Consider the following 15,847-nt stretch of genomic DNA (forward strand, 5'->3'; position numbering starts at 1 on the left):
CAAGTGCTGCTGTATAATTACAGTCGTTTTAATGTTTAGTAGTTTAATTTGTTTTAAATTTGAATCTGGGTGGCGCAAAAACTAGTGCGAGTTTTTAAACATGCCATGTGATTTTACTAATGTTTTAAAAATAAAAATGTGTAAGTGTAACCACTAAAAGTTGAAAGATAAAAATAAGTAACCTAAATGCCAAATGATGCAATAAAATGACTTTTTTTTTATCAGAAAGGCCTATTTATTTGATATCAAATTCATGAATCTACAAATGCAAAATGTTTTTTTATTTATGCTGATACCGTCTTGCTCCATTTTAATTATTGATTGTTTTTGTTTTGTTTTTAATTAAAGGGTAAACTGAAGCTGATAGCACGTTTTCAAATGTAACAAATAATGAACATGAACTATATATAATATATATAGGCTACTAGTTATGGACATTTTTCGCTATTTGCAGACAAAATTATTTTTTGATTAATCGGGGGGGTGGGGGGGGGGTCAGAATAATCGATAGTAAAAGTAATCATTAGTTGCAGATGGACAGTTTTACATTGCACCATAGAACGCAATGTCACAAAACTGACCGCTTGCTCAACTAGTGGTTCCGCTAACCCGACAGGACCTGAACGCAGCATCTGGCCAGGGGCGGGTAGGCGCTAACCGTGCAGTATGGCGGACGATGGAGATAGTTCGAGCGGACCAGTTGACACAAGCGGCGGGCAGGGGTCAGCGGATGAGTCGGACGGGCTCGGCCTCGGCGCAATGTTGCTGAATATCAGTATTTTAGTTGTGGTTGTGGCGGTCTGTCTGGTGGTGTACCGGCGGTGGGGCAGGAGGCTCGTCTCTGCCGCGGCCCAGGGCGACGAGGCCTCGGCGCTTCCCAAGATGAGGAGACGGGACTTCTCGCTGGAGCAGTTGCGGGAGTACGACGGACTCCAGAACCCCCGCATCCTGATGGCTGTCAACATGAAAGTTTTCGACGTGACCAGCGGCAAAAAGTTTTACGGGAAAGGTGAGCAGGGCAATGGGTAACTAGATCACGGGCTGACAGCCGGGTGAGTTAGCTGACAAGCAGGGCTTGTGGTGAGTTGTCCCAAATATTTGGGCGCAAACGGCTGTGCTGTGGTTAGCTAGCTCAACGTTAGCTCTTTTGGCTTTGTCTGTGTTATTGAATGGGATGCTACCTGTAAGCTAACTAGCTGGGCTGTTTCGGGGCCGTGGCTCTTGTGATGATGCACGAACACCTCTAAACTTTATATGTTTGAACACTTTAACCTGTTAAACTCTTTAGTTAAAGTTAAAGTTAAAGGCTGGAGCTTGTACCCAGCTAGCCTGTTAGCTTGTTAACGCGCACACTGACACACTGCACTGTCTGGGTGTCTGGTCTGGAGCTTGTTTACACTGACGGGGCTCATCATGCGTGAATATTGGGAACTTTGCACCAATGTTTGAACCTTAAAGATTATTAATAAAGGCTATATTTACTAATGTAGAGGCTAGTTTATGCAGAAAATACGTGTTTTGTGGGGCCACTGGCTATTCTGCTGTGCAAAGTGAAAATGAATAGCAGCTAAGGGAAGACGTGTGTGAACAAATGTGTACTGTAGAGCAAATATTACATTTCTTTACCTTCACAAAACATGCTTCAGTCCCCATAAGTCTTTTTATATATACATACATACATACATACATACATACATACATACTGTATGTGTGTGCAAAGCAAGCCTAACGTGCTACTCAACATGTTCTCCGACCTGGCTATCTCACCATCTACTCAGTCATAAACTATAATTATTCAGACAGCATTCCCAGCAGGCTCATGTGTCACGCCTACCACCAACATCGAGCCAAGTAGGCAAATCTATCCAGCTCACCAAATTATGACCCACGGGTTTACAGTAGAGACACACTGGCGTTTAGTTGACTGAGCCACACCATGCATTGTCTAGTTGGTGTTCATCACAGTGCACTCAGGGTCCCCCCCCCCCCCAAGAAAAGTTGTTTAGCCAGGTGGCAAGTATCTTTTTTTCTTTTCTTTTTTTTCTACGATGGCCGACTGGGGCTAGTAGTGATAGAAGTCTTAGATCCTTTTACTTAGGTAAAAGTACTAATAACACACTGAGAAAAAAAAAAACTCTGTTACAAGTAAAAGTCATGCATTGAAAATGTTACTTAAGTAAAAATATGTATGTATGCATCATTAGGGAAATGTACTTAATAAAGTATTAAAAGTACTCAATGCAGAAAAATCCTCACATTTTAGAAACTGGAAACGATCCAAACAATTTTAATCAACTGTTAATCAGCTAATCATTTTAGCTGGACTTGAAGACCTATATATTGTTGTGTTGTTTAATTTATAATAAATAAATGTGTCTTTGGTGCATTTGTAAAGTAACTAGTAACTAAAGCTGTCAGGTTAATGTAATGCATTGAAAAGTCCAATATTTCTCTCTGTAATGTAGCGGAGTAGAAGTAGATAGTGGCATGAAAAGAAAAGACTCAAGTGAAGTACAAGTACCTCAAAGTTGTATTTAAGTACAGTACTTGAGTAAATGTACTTTGTTACATTCCACCACTGCTGATGGCAGCATTAATGTAGAGCCCAATAGTTTCTGAGATAACAGAATCATGGATGGAAACGCAAAATTGAGAATTTAAAAAAGCTAGACACAGATTCCATAGGGTTCTACATTAAGTCAGTGCTAAAAGCTAACTGCAGATTTAAAAATATGACTATGTCTAAGTTTCCAACTGAGCCCCCCCACTGTAACTGTAGTTAAAAAATCTAAAATACATTAAAAAAAATATTTCCCAGTGGCATGGTTGGGAGCCAACTTAGGCCCGGTGGGCCACCAGGCTTGCAGTACACTGGGGGAAACACTGGCATGTCATGCTGGGACAGCTAGTTGATCGAGCTACATGTCAGTTGACAGACTGACGTTTGGTCGTCCGTTAAAGTCAGTTATGAGCACATAATATCAAACATTGTCTTTGTTCAGCGTCTGGAAAGTGAAATCTTTGTCCAGTTTCTAAAAAGTGAAAGTGATCTTGTTGTAAACTGAATACTGTTTGGGTTTGGCTGGCTTTTAGTGCTCAGACAAGATACACAGCTGGAGTGTGTGCATTTGTCGTTATTTTTCATATGTTATACACCCAAATATGAATCAAAAAGTAAAATAATAGCCAGTTGCACCCCTCCACTGCTGGTTAGAGGAGAGTCCAGCTGGAGCTGTCATATACAGCTGACGTACAGAGTTTTTTTTTTAATTATTATTATTATTATTATTATTCAGACACAAATCTGACTCAGTAATCTCTTCTTTGTTGTGAGTCATGACATTTAAAAAAAAACCATTCTAATAATAGAAAGCCCAATCAGAACATCAGTATGCTACTGCAGTGTTAGCAGTTTAATCCGTAAAAATGCTTGTTCTTGTAGTTATGCAAGGTAGGAGCACATCTAATCTTTGCGGTGATAAGGCGTCTTTGCCTCATGGTCGGCAGATTTTTTCTTTTCTTTCTGTTTTAAATTAAAGGAAGAAAACCTGAGGGCCTGCAGAGTTTTCACATCCTGGTCAGGTGATGTTCTTCTCGAGGATAACGGAATATTTTAAACGCAGAGAAAGCGTCAGGGAAGGCTCGAGGCGTTGTTTATGAAATGTATCATAAAAGTTGAACATCACAAGGGCCTTTTTTGAAGACATTTTCCATATATCCGTCAGATTACTGGAAAGTTGTGAGTACAACACGCATCATTTTAACACAGTATCTCTTGTGATTACACTGCACTGATGCTGTATATTCATATGAATTGTTGTTGGTAGAAGTTACACGACTGGACTACAACACAGAGCTGAGCGTTATGGGACAGAAACAAATATCGCAAGAGTGATTGCGTCATTATTGATAATAAGGGATGTACTGATTACTCTTTCTCTCCCCTGATACAGATTCAACTCAAGGTATCTGCTGAAACCGGGTATGCTTCTGACACCAGCACTCTCTTTGTCCCAAATTTTAAATCTGTATACTAATTCAGGATTTTCCCTACCGTTATAAGGCTTAGGCGCAGCACCCAAGCAGTTTTGGGCAGCACCTAAGCCGAATTAATGTAAAATCAATGTCAGTTTGTATTAGCTGTACATGTCGGCCGTAACAAGAAACTGCAGCAAACCAACATCAAAGATGTGTTCGAGGTTATAAATGACTGTTATGCATTTACATTCAAAAGTTATATTGGCCAATATATTGCTATATATCAATATCAGAGTTCAGTATTGTTTGGGACGGAGTTATGGCTGCAACTAACTGCTATGTTTATCATTTGCCAATTGTTTCCCGGTAAGAGATTAGTCGGTTACATCAGAAAATAGTGAAAAATACTTGTTAATATGGCCCGCCCACAGCAGAAGTTATCATGTATTCAAAGTGCTTATTATATTTGCCCATCGACTCAAAGACGGTCAGTTTACTCTCATATATCACAATGTAAAGCAACAAAGAGGCAAGTGCAGTGTCTGCACACTGGCTTATTTGTTGTTATTGTTATTACAATCATATTACATGAGTATTATGTTTTACTGAACTGAAAAACAGCGTTTCTGCAGGGTCTTTAAAAGCTTAAAAATGTTAAACCTTAAAAAGTCTTAAATTTGCTGAAGTATTTTTGTGTTCTAGGCCTTAAATAATTTTAAACAGGTCTTAATTTTTCTACGTCCATGAAACGCTACCTCTAATGTAGGATGGGCAATATATCGATATTATATCGATATCGTGATATGAGACAAGATATCGTCTTAGATTTTGGATATCGTAATATGGCATACATGGTGTCTTCTCCTGGTTTTAAAGGCTGCATTATAGTAAAGTGATGTCATTTTCTGAACTTATCACACTGTTGTAACTGTACTATTTGCCTTTTCCCCACTTAGACATTATGTCCACATTACTGATGATTATTTATCCAAAAACTAAGTGTGAAGATATTTTGTTAAAGCACCAATTGATTGAACAGAATATCGCCACAATATCGATATCGAGGTATTTGGTCAAGAATATCGTGATATCTGATTTTCTCTCATTGAAATGGTCCCGCAGCACTTTAGAATGTGTGTTTTTAATTCTGTGGTGTTGTAGTTCTTTCTGTCGCTAGTCCAAATAGAATTATCTGTATTACGACTACAAATGACACCAACGTGCAACTCATTTTTCAGCCAATCCAGACACAAGTCCTATAATTTTTTTTGGATGTCGTGCTATAGGTCTTATTTTATTCATAATGGTCTTAAAAAGTCTTAAATTTGACTTGGTGAAACTTGTAGAGACCCTGGAAAAGCAGCATTTTGACTTCTAACGAAGCATGGAATCATCACATATGAGTGGCTGGAACCAGTGAATGTTTGAAACGATTAATCAATCAATCAATCAATCAAAAAACAAGTGGTTTCATTTTCTGACGATCGATTATTGGATTAATGGACTAATGGTTGCCGCTGTAATTGAACTCTAATGCTTTCTTGAAGACATTTTAAAGGCACTCTTGAGATCGCCGTCATGTCACATTTAGCATCACAACAACATCTTAATAGCCTACATCTTGCAGCTCTAATAACAACATTACGCTGAAGCAGAAGTTCTGCTTCGTCACTCTCGGGAGCTTCTCAGAAAAAGAAAAGCATGTCAGATTTTTCGGGAGCCAGAAGTCTCTTTGTGAACTTGCTGTATCTGTGCTGCGTTCAAACGCGCAACTTATTGGCAGCCCTGGAGGCTTTTAATGTGAAGCAGCAGCAGTCACATGAAGGAGGTCTGACGTTACACCAAGTATGAACTAGTTGTTGACTGTTTTTGTACAGTTCCTACCACGGTTGTTCTCTGTGACTCAGTTTGAAACCGCGTGAAAGCAATATTTGTAAAAGGCAAAATCTGTGTCAAACCATTCTGAATGTAGTATTGTGGTGCTGCAGAGACAGCCCGGCCTACAAATCCTATCCTACAGACTAAAGAAAAAAATCTTTGTTTGGTTCAGATCCTCGCAAAAAATCACACTATAGGGACGGCCTGGATAGCTCACCTGGTTAAGTGTGCACCCCATGTACAAAGGCTCAGTCCTTGAATTCTGACCCTTTGCCGCATGTCCTTCCCCCTCTTTCTCCCCTTCCCTGTCAATAAAGGCCTAAAAAGGCCCCCCAAAAAATCTTTAAAAAGAAAAATCGCACTAAAGTCATTTGAATTTTAATAATTTTCAATGAGAATGATACAAAAATGGTTGTTCCCTCCAATATCTTGAATCATATTGCAACAGCCATATCAGTCAAAATAATCGCAATTGGATATTTTCCTCATATCGTGCACCCCTACGCAATACACAAATCGTGAAAAGCCGCGTCATATCGTGAAAGACAGTTAGTTGAAGGAAAAATCAGTAGAAAACTGCACTTTAAAATGTAACTGTCATTCTTTTTTTAGTGCTGCCTTTTATATGAAAAATGTTATGTTGATTTGTGTTTGTTTAATAAAAGAATGTTGGAAATTATTTCATTTGTTTTAAATTCAACAAGCAATTTGTTGCATTTTAGCAGAATACCGAAAGCAGCAGAACTCAGTTACACTTTAATATCTATTTATTTATCGTAATATCATTATCGCGATATTCAACAACGTTATCGCTTGGGCTGCACAATATCTTTTTTTTTTTCGCCACGCCGATATCAACTGGCACAATAAACACATCTCAAAGGCCACAACATATCGAGAAAGACACTCAGAGATTTTTTATGTTAGTTGAAAGAAAATATCAGTAGGAAACTGCACTTTAAAATGTAACCTATTCTCTTTTTTAGTGGTGCTTTTTTATATTCAATGTTTAATTTGTTTGATAAAAGGAAGTTGGAAATGATTTCCTTTTAGTTTGTTTTAAATACAACAAGCAAGTTGTTGTATTATAGCAGAATACTGAAAGCAGCAGAACCGAGTACACTTTAATATCTGTTTATTTATCACAAGCAGGGTTCAAACTGAATTTCTTTGTCCACCAGCCAAATGGCTAGGGAATGTTCAGATTTTACTAGCCACTGAATAGATTGCCATTGTTTTTTTGGCCGGTGACTGAAGCAAATCTATTCAATTTTATTTATAACAAGAGTTATCTAAAGACACTTTACAGATAGAGTAGGTCTAGACCACACTCTATAAAAAAAAAAAAAAAAAAACAAAAAAAAAAAAAAAAAAAAAAAAAAAAAAAATTAGGGAGAAACCTGGGACAGACCCAGGCTGCCGGTTGGGGGTGTGATGAACAGTGGCAATAATAGTCACAATAAAGATAATGGAACTCTGACTAGAAATAGTAGTTGTAGTAGTTCATGGCGTAGCAGGGCGTTACAGGGCATAGCAGGCCAGTGCAGGGCATAGTAGGGCACTGCAGGATGTAGCAGGGCATAGTAGGGCATAGTAGAGCACTGCAGGATGTAGCAGGGCACTGCAGGGCGTAGCAGGGCACTGCAGGGCGTAGCAGGGCACTGCAGGACGTAGCAGGGCACAGCAGGGCACTGCAGGACGTAGCAGGGCACTGCAGGACGTAGCAGGGCACTGCAGGACGTAGCAGGGCACAGCAGGGCACTGCAGGATGTAGCAGGGCACAGCAGGGCACTGCAGGATGTAGCAGGCCACTGCAGGATGTAGCAGGCCACTGCATATACATATTTTCTTCATATTGATCGGACCCTAATGCTTGATCTCTTGTGCATCCTGACTCATCGTGACTTTATGTTTTCCTTCCTTAGATGGTCCTTACGGCATTTTCGCTGGCCGGGACGGTTCGAGAGGCCTGGCCACCTTCTGCCTGGAGAAAGACGCCCTGCGGGACGAGTACGACGACTTGTCGGACCTGAACGCTGTACAGATGGAGAGCGTGAGGGAGTGGGAGATGCAGTTTATGGGTAGGCTTGTTTCCTGACAATCCCGCCAGAGAAAAATGCTCCACAGATATTGATTTGGCTCAGATTTCACAGATGCATCCACAGGGCCGCTGTATATTCAGTTGGGTCAGACGGAGGATCCCAAACACAAGTTTGTCTTTGTTTTTGTTTTTTCTGCAACAGCATCCACTGCTTTTACATGTTGTATTACAGTTTGAACGGCATGATTTACTGTATGTTGTTAAATTAGGACAATTTAAAGCTCCTAGCCAGTACACACATTTGTAATGAGGCTGTTGAACCGATTCTCGCACACACACACTGTCCTTCAGTTTATGACCAGAAATAAATCAGCCTCCGCTTGGAGAGAAAAAAAAGATTGGGAAGGTTGCTGATTCACTGTGCGTCCAAAAAGAAGTAGAATTATGCTCAGTGCTCAAAAGTATTGTTTTATACTGTAATGCATATTGTAAATGCAAGGACAGAATCCCATGGTCACAACAGATATGCAGGTAGAGCCCAAATGCCAAGATGAAGAAACAATGTGGGAGCAAAATAACTACAGACAACAATCAGGCAATCATCTGCTCAAACCCAATGATACAGGAATGGTAGAGATGTAATGACAAAATAAAAACATACTAACTGCTGCAATGAGAAACTTGTAAAAAAAAGCTCTGGAAAAAATTAGATTCTGTAAGAAATTCAGACTTTGGAAAGTTCTGGACAATGCAGGCCAAGCTGAAACGTATTATTAGTTTAAGTCATTCTTTAATGAGCACTACTGCCAGGCCATTCTCCGGATGCTTCTTCGCCAGAGGCAGCTCTTCTCTGTTTTGTATCAATATCAAATGAATATATTTTTGGATTTTGGACCGTTGCTCGGCCAAAACCACTAACCCGATGATGTCGCCAAGAACTCTGAGACAATGCGACGGCCATCTTTCACTACTTTCTGATGATAAATTAAGAAAAATAACGAGCGGATTATTCCGCTACGAAAATACTTGTCAGTTGCAGCCCTAGTTTTGTCACAATTTTGATAGGATTCTTTTCTTCATTTGCCTGACATTTACTAGATCAAACGATGTATGGATTAATGAGAAGATAATTGAGCAGGTGAAACGATAATTAAATAAAACCGCTAGTCGCATCCCTAATAGTCTACTAACATATATAAGGGTAAGAAGCCAGAAAATATTAACATTTAAAAACCTGAAACCAGTGAATTTTCTGCCTTTTTATGTTTTTTTGCTCAAGAAATCCATTTGTTTGTGTCGATCAACTATTTGATGAAATGACTGATTGTTTCTGAAATGTGCAGTTAAACCAAACTTTGGGGAGTGAACGCGAGACAAACGGTGAATCACATCCGCGGAGTCATTCTGTAAGGGCCCGGACGCACCGAGCCGATAATTGGCCGTGGGACAGTCTGGCGAGGTCGGTGACTCGAGTCTGTTCGGTGTGTTCCGTGCCATCGGCCTTCATTTTGGCCGCCACTGCCGGCAGTCGGACTGTGTCAACCCCCGAAACGGGAAGTGGAATGAGCGTGACTAGTGTCTCTCAAAATCTGACGAAAATCTTTCAAACTGACCTTTGTCGATCTGAAATGAAGACAGATTCAGCAACTGCACTGCCTCTATCTCTGTTAAAATGTTTTCAGAAACACGTTTCGGTGAACTGTTTTTAGTACAATATGAGATCGGATTCTGAACGAGCCGCCATGACCGTCTGTCTTTGAATTTCCGGAGAAACCAGACCCACGTGACGCGTTTGTCCAATCAGCTGCCGGATTTCCTATTTGGGCGACAATACAGATTAGCGCCGCCTGCTGTTATGGAGACTTATTACGTCTCGTCTCTTCAGTGTGTTCCGAGGCACTTTTTGGACCAACTCGGGGAGACTGATCAGTCCGACTGGCTTTTCTGCCGACGGTCGGCCGTCTGTTCGGTGTGTCTGGGCCTTTAGTGTAAATGTAACGCAGCTTTAGGTCCTATTTTTATAGTCGTCGTCTTAAAAACTTTTCTCAAACGTGTTTTATTTCAAAGTCAAGTGTTCTTCTTGAATCCATGTCGGGCCTCTGCTCACTTGAATAACAGCAAAGCGTGCTGGACGCAGATAACACATTTTAAAGCTGGAATGGGCAGCAGCTTTGGAAGTTGGCGGCCGCAAACGGTGTCTGATTAAACCATGTAAGAAGATGTCAGTAAATTACTCCCAGCATGCTGTTGACCACAGTCCAGAGTTCTCCCCGATGTCAGGTCAAAATGTAGGGCATTCTTCAACCATCCTAGTTTGTTTTTTTTTCTTCACTAGGCACGCAAGCAGCCATGTCTGAACTCCACCTGTCCCTAAATGGCGGTCGGTCATCCTTCCAACACAGTGAAATACATTTAGCGGCTGTGACAATTACGCATTATTATTATTATTATTATTATTATTATTATTATTTTTTACTTTTTGCTGACAGAAAGTTACAGGAGAACAGATGTTGTGTGATATTAAATATAATAAAAGCTATAATTATTGTTTAGTTATCCTCAATGACTACTACTATTTTGTATTATGGAGAGAAAAAAATGAAATTCACTCGTCACTTCAGCTTTGCTCAAGACGATGGACAGTCCATTGCATAGGCTGTATGGGGGATTTCTTTTGTTTGTCAGATTATTATGAATAATTTCTACAGTAAACGTTTAATATAATCCACGGCAGGGAAGGCAACGACATTTCTCCCTTCTCAGCTGAGGTGGACGTGGACACATGCAGTTACCGCTGCAGTGTTTACCATTGTACATTAGCCTAGCAGCTAGCGGAGTTTCCTTCTGCTTATAGCTTAAAGGGATACGCCACCGTTTGTTGAAATAGGCCTTATCACGGTCTCCCCTAGCTGTAGATAGGTGGGCCAACGCGTTTTTTGTGCATGCATCGTTTTAGTCCGGTGCAACACCAGCAGCGCCGCCGCTAGTTAGCTTAGCGTAGTGAATGGAATCCTATGTTGCCGGTTAGCATGTTGTGAGTAAAAGTGAGCCAATAAAAGACAAAAAACAACCTAGTTACTTGCACTGAGACCAAAAATGCGTTGGCCCACCTATCTACAGCCAGGGGAGACCGTGATAAGCCCTATTTCAACAAACGGTGGCGTATCGCTTTAATCCCGACAAAACCGCACGGTTAAGTTTCAGCCTGCATGCGCGTTTTGTAGCCTCAAACAGAGCTGCAGCGGACTGCCGAGTCGCCCTCTGTGCTGCGAAGCGTCTGCACTCTGCAAAAAAATGTTTATTTCATATTTTTTTTACTTTGTTGACAATAGAGCTTTCTGACCTGTCTGTGGAATGGATCGACGGAGAGGAGAGGAGTGAAAGCAGCGCCGCCTTTAATGACAGCACAAAATGAATGAATTTGGTTTCGAATCCGATAATCGGTTCCAAATTTAACATGTGCAAGTTTGTTTTTTCCGTAGCGGCCCGGCCAGGCGCTTGTTGCGCCGCAGCCGCGGAGCACAGTCGGCAGCGCTCTTTTAAGTGTGGCTGAAAAAGCCCGGTAAAACTGTAAATCGCCACTGAATCGAAATAAAACGTTCCCAAGCGTGTGACCCCGTTTCAACCCCCTCAAAGAATCGCGAATCGATAAGAACCGGAGCGGAAAGGAAGAATCCCAATCACAATGGTTCAAATCAAACGGTGGCCAACCCTAGGTGTAAAAGCTCTCCTAACTAAAGTAGGATTACAGCACGGAGCGCTGACCTAGGCTACGTCCCCCATCGCCAAGCCTGTTTTTAACGCCAGATTTATTTATTTTTATCAATTATTTTCCAGAAAAATATGATTACGTGGGGAGGTTGCTGAAGCCCGGGGACGAGCCGTCGGAGTACACGGACGAGGAGGACATCAAGGACCACCTGAAGCACGACTGAGGCGCTTCCATCACACCGACCAAAGCCAGGAGCCCCAAACAGCTGCGACAGACCTCCTCCTCCTCCTCCTCCTCCTCCTCCTCCTCACGCCGCATCAATCTACCCGCCACGCCTCTTCTCCTGCCTCTCACTCCCCCACCCTCCCTGAATCTGTCCGGTGAGCCGTGGCTGTTCTGGAAAGGGGCAGGACTCAAGTCTCGACGCCCAGACCTCCCTCCCTCTTCATCCTGCCAAGAGGAAGCGATTGAAAAACCTTAAATGAGGGCTTTATTATATATTTTTTTTTCTTTATTTTTTTTAATGACAGAAAACATGTCTGTGGGGGAGAGGAGCGGAGCGTGGTGGTGGGGGGGGGGTTGTGCCATTAGATGTATTTGAAAAAAAAACACACAAGATTTTAGTCATTTCTTCAGGTTGGGGAAACGCGTGGTCAGAGGTAGAGAAACACATTGGTCCAAGACGATCGCGGAAAACCATTTTCTCTCTCTCTCTCTCTCTCTCTCTCTCTCTCTCTTTTTTATCTCTTGGTTTAGTCACGTTGTACCTGAAACTGCTTCAGCTTCGGACAGCTTTGTCAATCAATCTTTGTGTTCAGATAATTCTCCCCCCTTGTTGAGAGGGCAGCGCTGCGGCCTAAGAACCAGTGCTGTGGAAATTGGCAGGGTGTTGCATTTTCCTGTTGTGTTTGTAGTGTATGCACTACTAGTTCTCTTTGTTTGTCACCATGTGATTGTATTTGTTGAGTAGCATTGAGTGAGGGAGGGACATTCTTTTTTTTTTCTTTAATTTTTTTTCTTCTTTTTTCTTCTTTTTGGATGGGGCTGGGTGGGTGGGGGTTTAAAAGGTCTTTGCCATATGAAACCTGTTTTTGAATCACATCAGACGGACTGAATCACTGATCGGGAATACAAAGGGAAGGTGACAAGGCAGTCCTAATCAATCGACGCAATTGTTTACACGCCTCACAAGCCAGCTGCAAGTCTGTAGATTCCCCTGAAAAATGGTCCAAGTATTAATCGTGCCTTATTTAGTTTGTTGTCAGTCCTGACCGTTCTAACGGAGGAGGTAAGCGGAGGGATGGAGGTGTCAGGGTTTTTTTTTTCTTCGTTTTTTTCTTCCCTAGACTCGGTCCCCCAGACTTTTAAGAAGGCGTACGTTCTGTCAGTCGTCCACACACAGACTGTAATATTTCCCCCACTTCACAAACTTTGTAAATAGATCGTATGAATTACTCAGTGTTACTGCCATATTTATGTAGTTGATGAACTCCATATATGTATAATGCTATGTCGTATTGGCCAAAACCCCCATGGTTTTTTTTTTTTTTTGGTTCTGAAATTCTTTTTAAACGTGGGTAAATTTCCAAAAAAAAAGAGAAGAAAAAAAAGAAAAGGGAGAGCTGCAAAGTGCTGCAGGGAGGGACCGGGAGCTGTTCTTGCGATTTATTATTATTTTTTTTTTTTTGTTCTGAGACGTTGCTTATCCTGTAAATATATCTATCGTTTTATTAAAGCATGTGCAACAACACAGTGAGCTATGCCGAATTCCCACCACGTCATGTATTTAAATGTTGTGTGTGTGTGTGTGTGTGTGTGTGTGTGTGTGCGTGCGTGTGTGTGTGTGTGTGCGCGTGTCTGTGTGACAGAAGCAGGAAGGGATTTGTTCATGCATAATAAATCGATTTGGTTAATAATTGAAGATGTCTGCAATTGATTTGCTTTTAGAGGCAGCGTGATTGAATCACTACCAGGAACTAGTTTTATTGTACATAAAAGTTTTTGACATTAAGGGGTCTCTGCCTCGGGGCTGTTACGCTACAAGGAAAATACAAAGACGCAGACATTCACTCCTCATGAGACCGATTCTTATCGGGATGAATTGATTTTCTGTGAGGTACAGTACTGCTGAGTGTATTTACAAGGAACAATAAACAGGTGATAATGATAAGCATGCGTGTGTTGTTCAGTGGTGGAATGTAACTAAGTAAATTTACTCCAGTACTGTACTCGTGCAAATTTGATACAGTGTGGTATTAGTACATTTAGGATCTGAATCCTTTTTCCACCACTGGTGGTGTTAACCAACCACAGAGAGGTTAGTTAAACTAAAGCTCTAGTGAGATAATGGTTGTTGCTGCATATCTTGACAGAGCAGTGCTGTGGATTTGGAAAGAAAATCGGGAACAAAATGTTCAACGCGCACACGGCTTCATGGCACAACCTCTCGGCGAACCATTATTAACGCCAGATGTTGAAGAGCACACAGGGAAATAAGAGGGAGGAGAAAAGTTAAAATCGAAAACAAAAAAACCTATCGCTAGAAAAGAGAGCAGCGCTTTAGAGATGCATGGAAAGTTTCTGTTTTTCCTGAAACTTTTCACTAAGATGTCCAGAATGATGGGGCTTTTTTAAGGTGGTTTCTGAAAGAAAATCGTTTAAGTTTAATCTTTTTTTTAATAACGGGTACATAAAGGGGATATAAATAAATTAATGTGCTCAGATGCTTTAAAGGTGCCGTAGGTAGGGTAGGGAAGATCCAGGACTTAGCCAAAAAATGTCAACATCAACAACTTCTCAGTCCCTCCCCCCCCTTTCTGCTAAAGCCTGAAACGATCTCCTAAGCCCCTCCCCCCACAAGGGAGAATGAATGAGCATTGATTGATACGCTGGCCCTGATTGGTGCATCTGAACAGGGAGCTGTGGATTTTTGCAAATCCCACTACAGGCTGTAGGTGGTGCCAGAGGAGCTGGATTCTTTTTTTTAAATGACCTGCTTCATGTAGTTCTACTGGAACATAGGGTCAGTTTCAGCAAATATGAAATTAGTTTTATAAGTCTTACCTACTGCACCTTTAATGACAAGGCAACGCCCTCTCATTAAAAAATAACTGGTACAAATGATGTGTGATATAGTAAATCATTTGTATGTATGGGACATAATACAGAAAGAAATTAGTAGGAATATTCATATATTGAGTAAAGCATTCGAAACCAATACATGAATAAGGAAATGAATTTATAGTCAAATGAAATAAAACTAAATAGGATATTTACATGTGACTTAATAGGGAAGTATACCAGGGTCTCTCCTAAGTGGAATGCAGCCATCATTAATGGTTTAATACCAGGACCTCCTAAGTGGAATGCAGCCATCAGTAATGGTTTAATACCAGGGCCTCTCCTAAGTGGAATGCAGCCATCAGTAATGGTTTAATACCAGGGCCTCTCCTAAGTGGAATGCAGCCATCAGTAATGGTTTAATACCAGGGTCTCTCCTAAGTGGAATGCAGCCATCAGTAATGGTTTAATACCAGGGCCTCTCCTAAGTGGAATGCAGCCATCATTAATGGTTTAATACCAGGACCTCCTAAGTGGAATGCAGCCATCAGTAATGGTTTAATACCAGGGCCTCTCCTAAGTGGAATGCAGCCATCAGTAATGGTTTAATACCAGGGCCTCTCCTAAGTGGAATGCAGCCATCAGTAATGGTTTAATACCAGGGCCTCTCCTAAGTGGAATGCAGCCATCAGTAATGGTTTAATACCAGGGTCTCTCCTAAGTGGAATGCAGCCATCAGTAATGGTTTAATACCAGGACCTCCTAAGTGGAATGCAGCCATCAGTAATGGTTTAATACCCGGGCCTCTCCTAAGTGGAATGCAGCCATCAGTAATGGTTTAATACCAGGGCCTCTCCTAAGTGGAATGCAGCCATCAGTAATGGTTTAATACCAGGGCCTCTCCTAAGTGGAATGCAGCCATCAGTAATGGTTTAATACCAGGGCCTCTCCTAAGTGGAATGCAGCCATCAGTAATGGTTTAATACCAGGGTCTCTCCTAAGTGGAATGCAGCCATCAGTAATGGTTTAATACCAGGGCCTCTCCTAAGTGGAATGCAGCCATCATTAATGGTTTAATACCAGGACCTCCTAAGTGGAATGCAGCCATCAGTAATGGTTTAATACCAGGGCCTCTCCTAAGTGGAATGCAGCCATCAGTAATGGTTTAATACCAGGGC

General features: G+C 41.4%; 1 protein-coding gene across 1 annotated transcript; it reads left to right on the forward strand.

Moving 5' to 3' along the window:
• The first annotated feature begins 615 nt into the window (after nt 1-615).
• pgrmc2 (progesterone receptor membrane component 2) lies at nt 616-13,160 on the forward strand. Its single transcript, XM_039785532.1, has 3 exons — nt 616-1,009; nt 7,782-7,937; nt 11,735-13,160. Exons 1-3 carry the CDS (start codon nt 667-669, stop codon nt 11,830-11,832), a joined length of 597 nt encoding a protein of 198 aa, XP_039641466.1. The 5' UTR covers nt 616-666; the 3' UTR covers nt 11,833-13,160.
• The last annotated feature ends 2,687 nt before the right edge of the window (nt 13,161-15,847 follow it).

Source organism: Perca fluviatilis, chromosome 20 (genome assembly GCF_010015445.1).
Source record: "Perca fluviatilis chromosome 20, GENO_Pfluv_1.0, whole genome shotgun sequence".
In the NCBI taxonomy this organism is placed as follows: domain Eukaryota; kingdom Metazoa; phylum Chordata; class Actinopteri; order Perciformes; family Percidae; genus Perca; species Perca fluviatilis.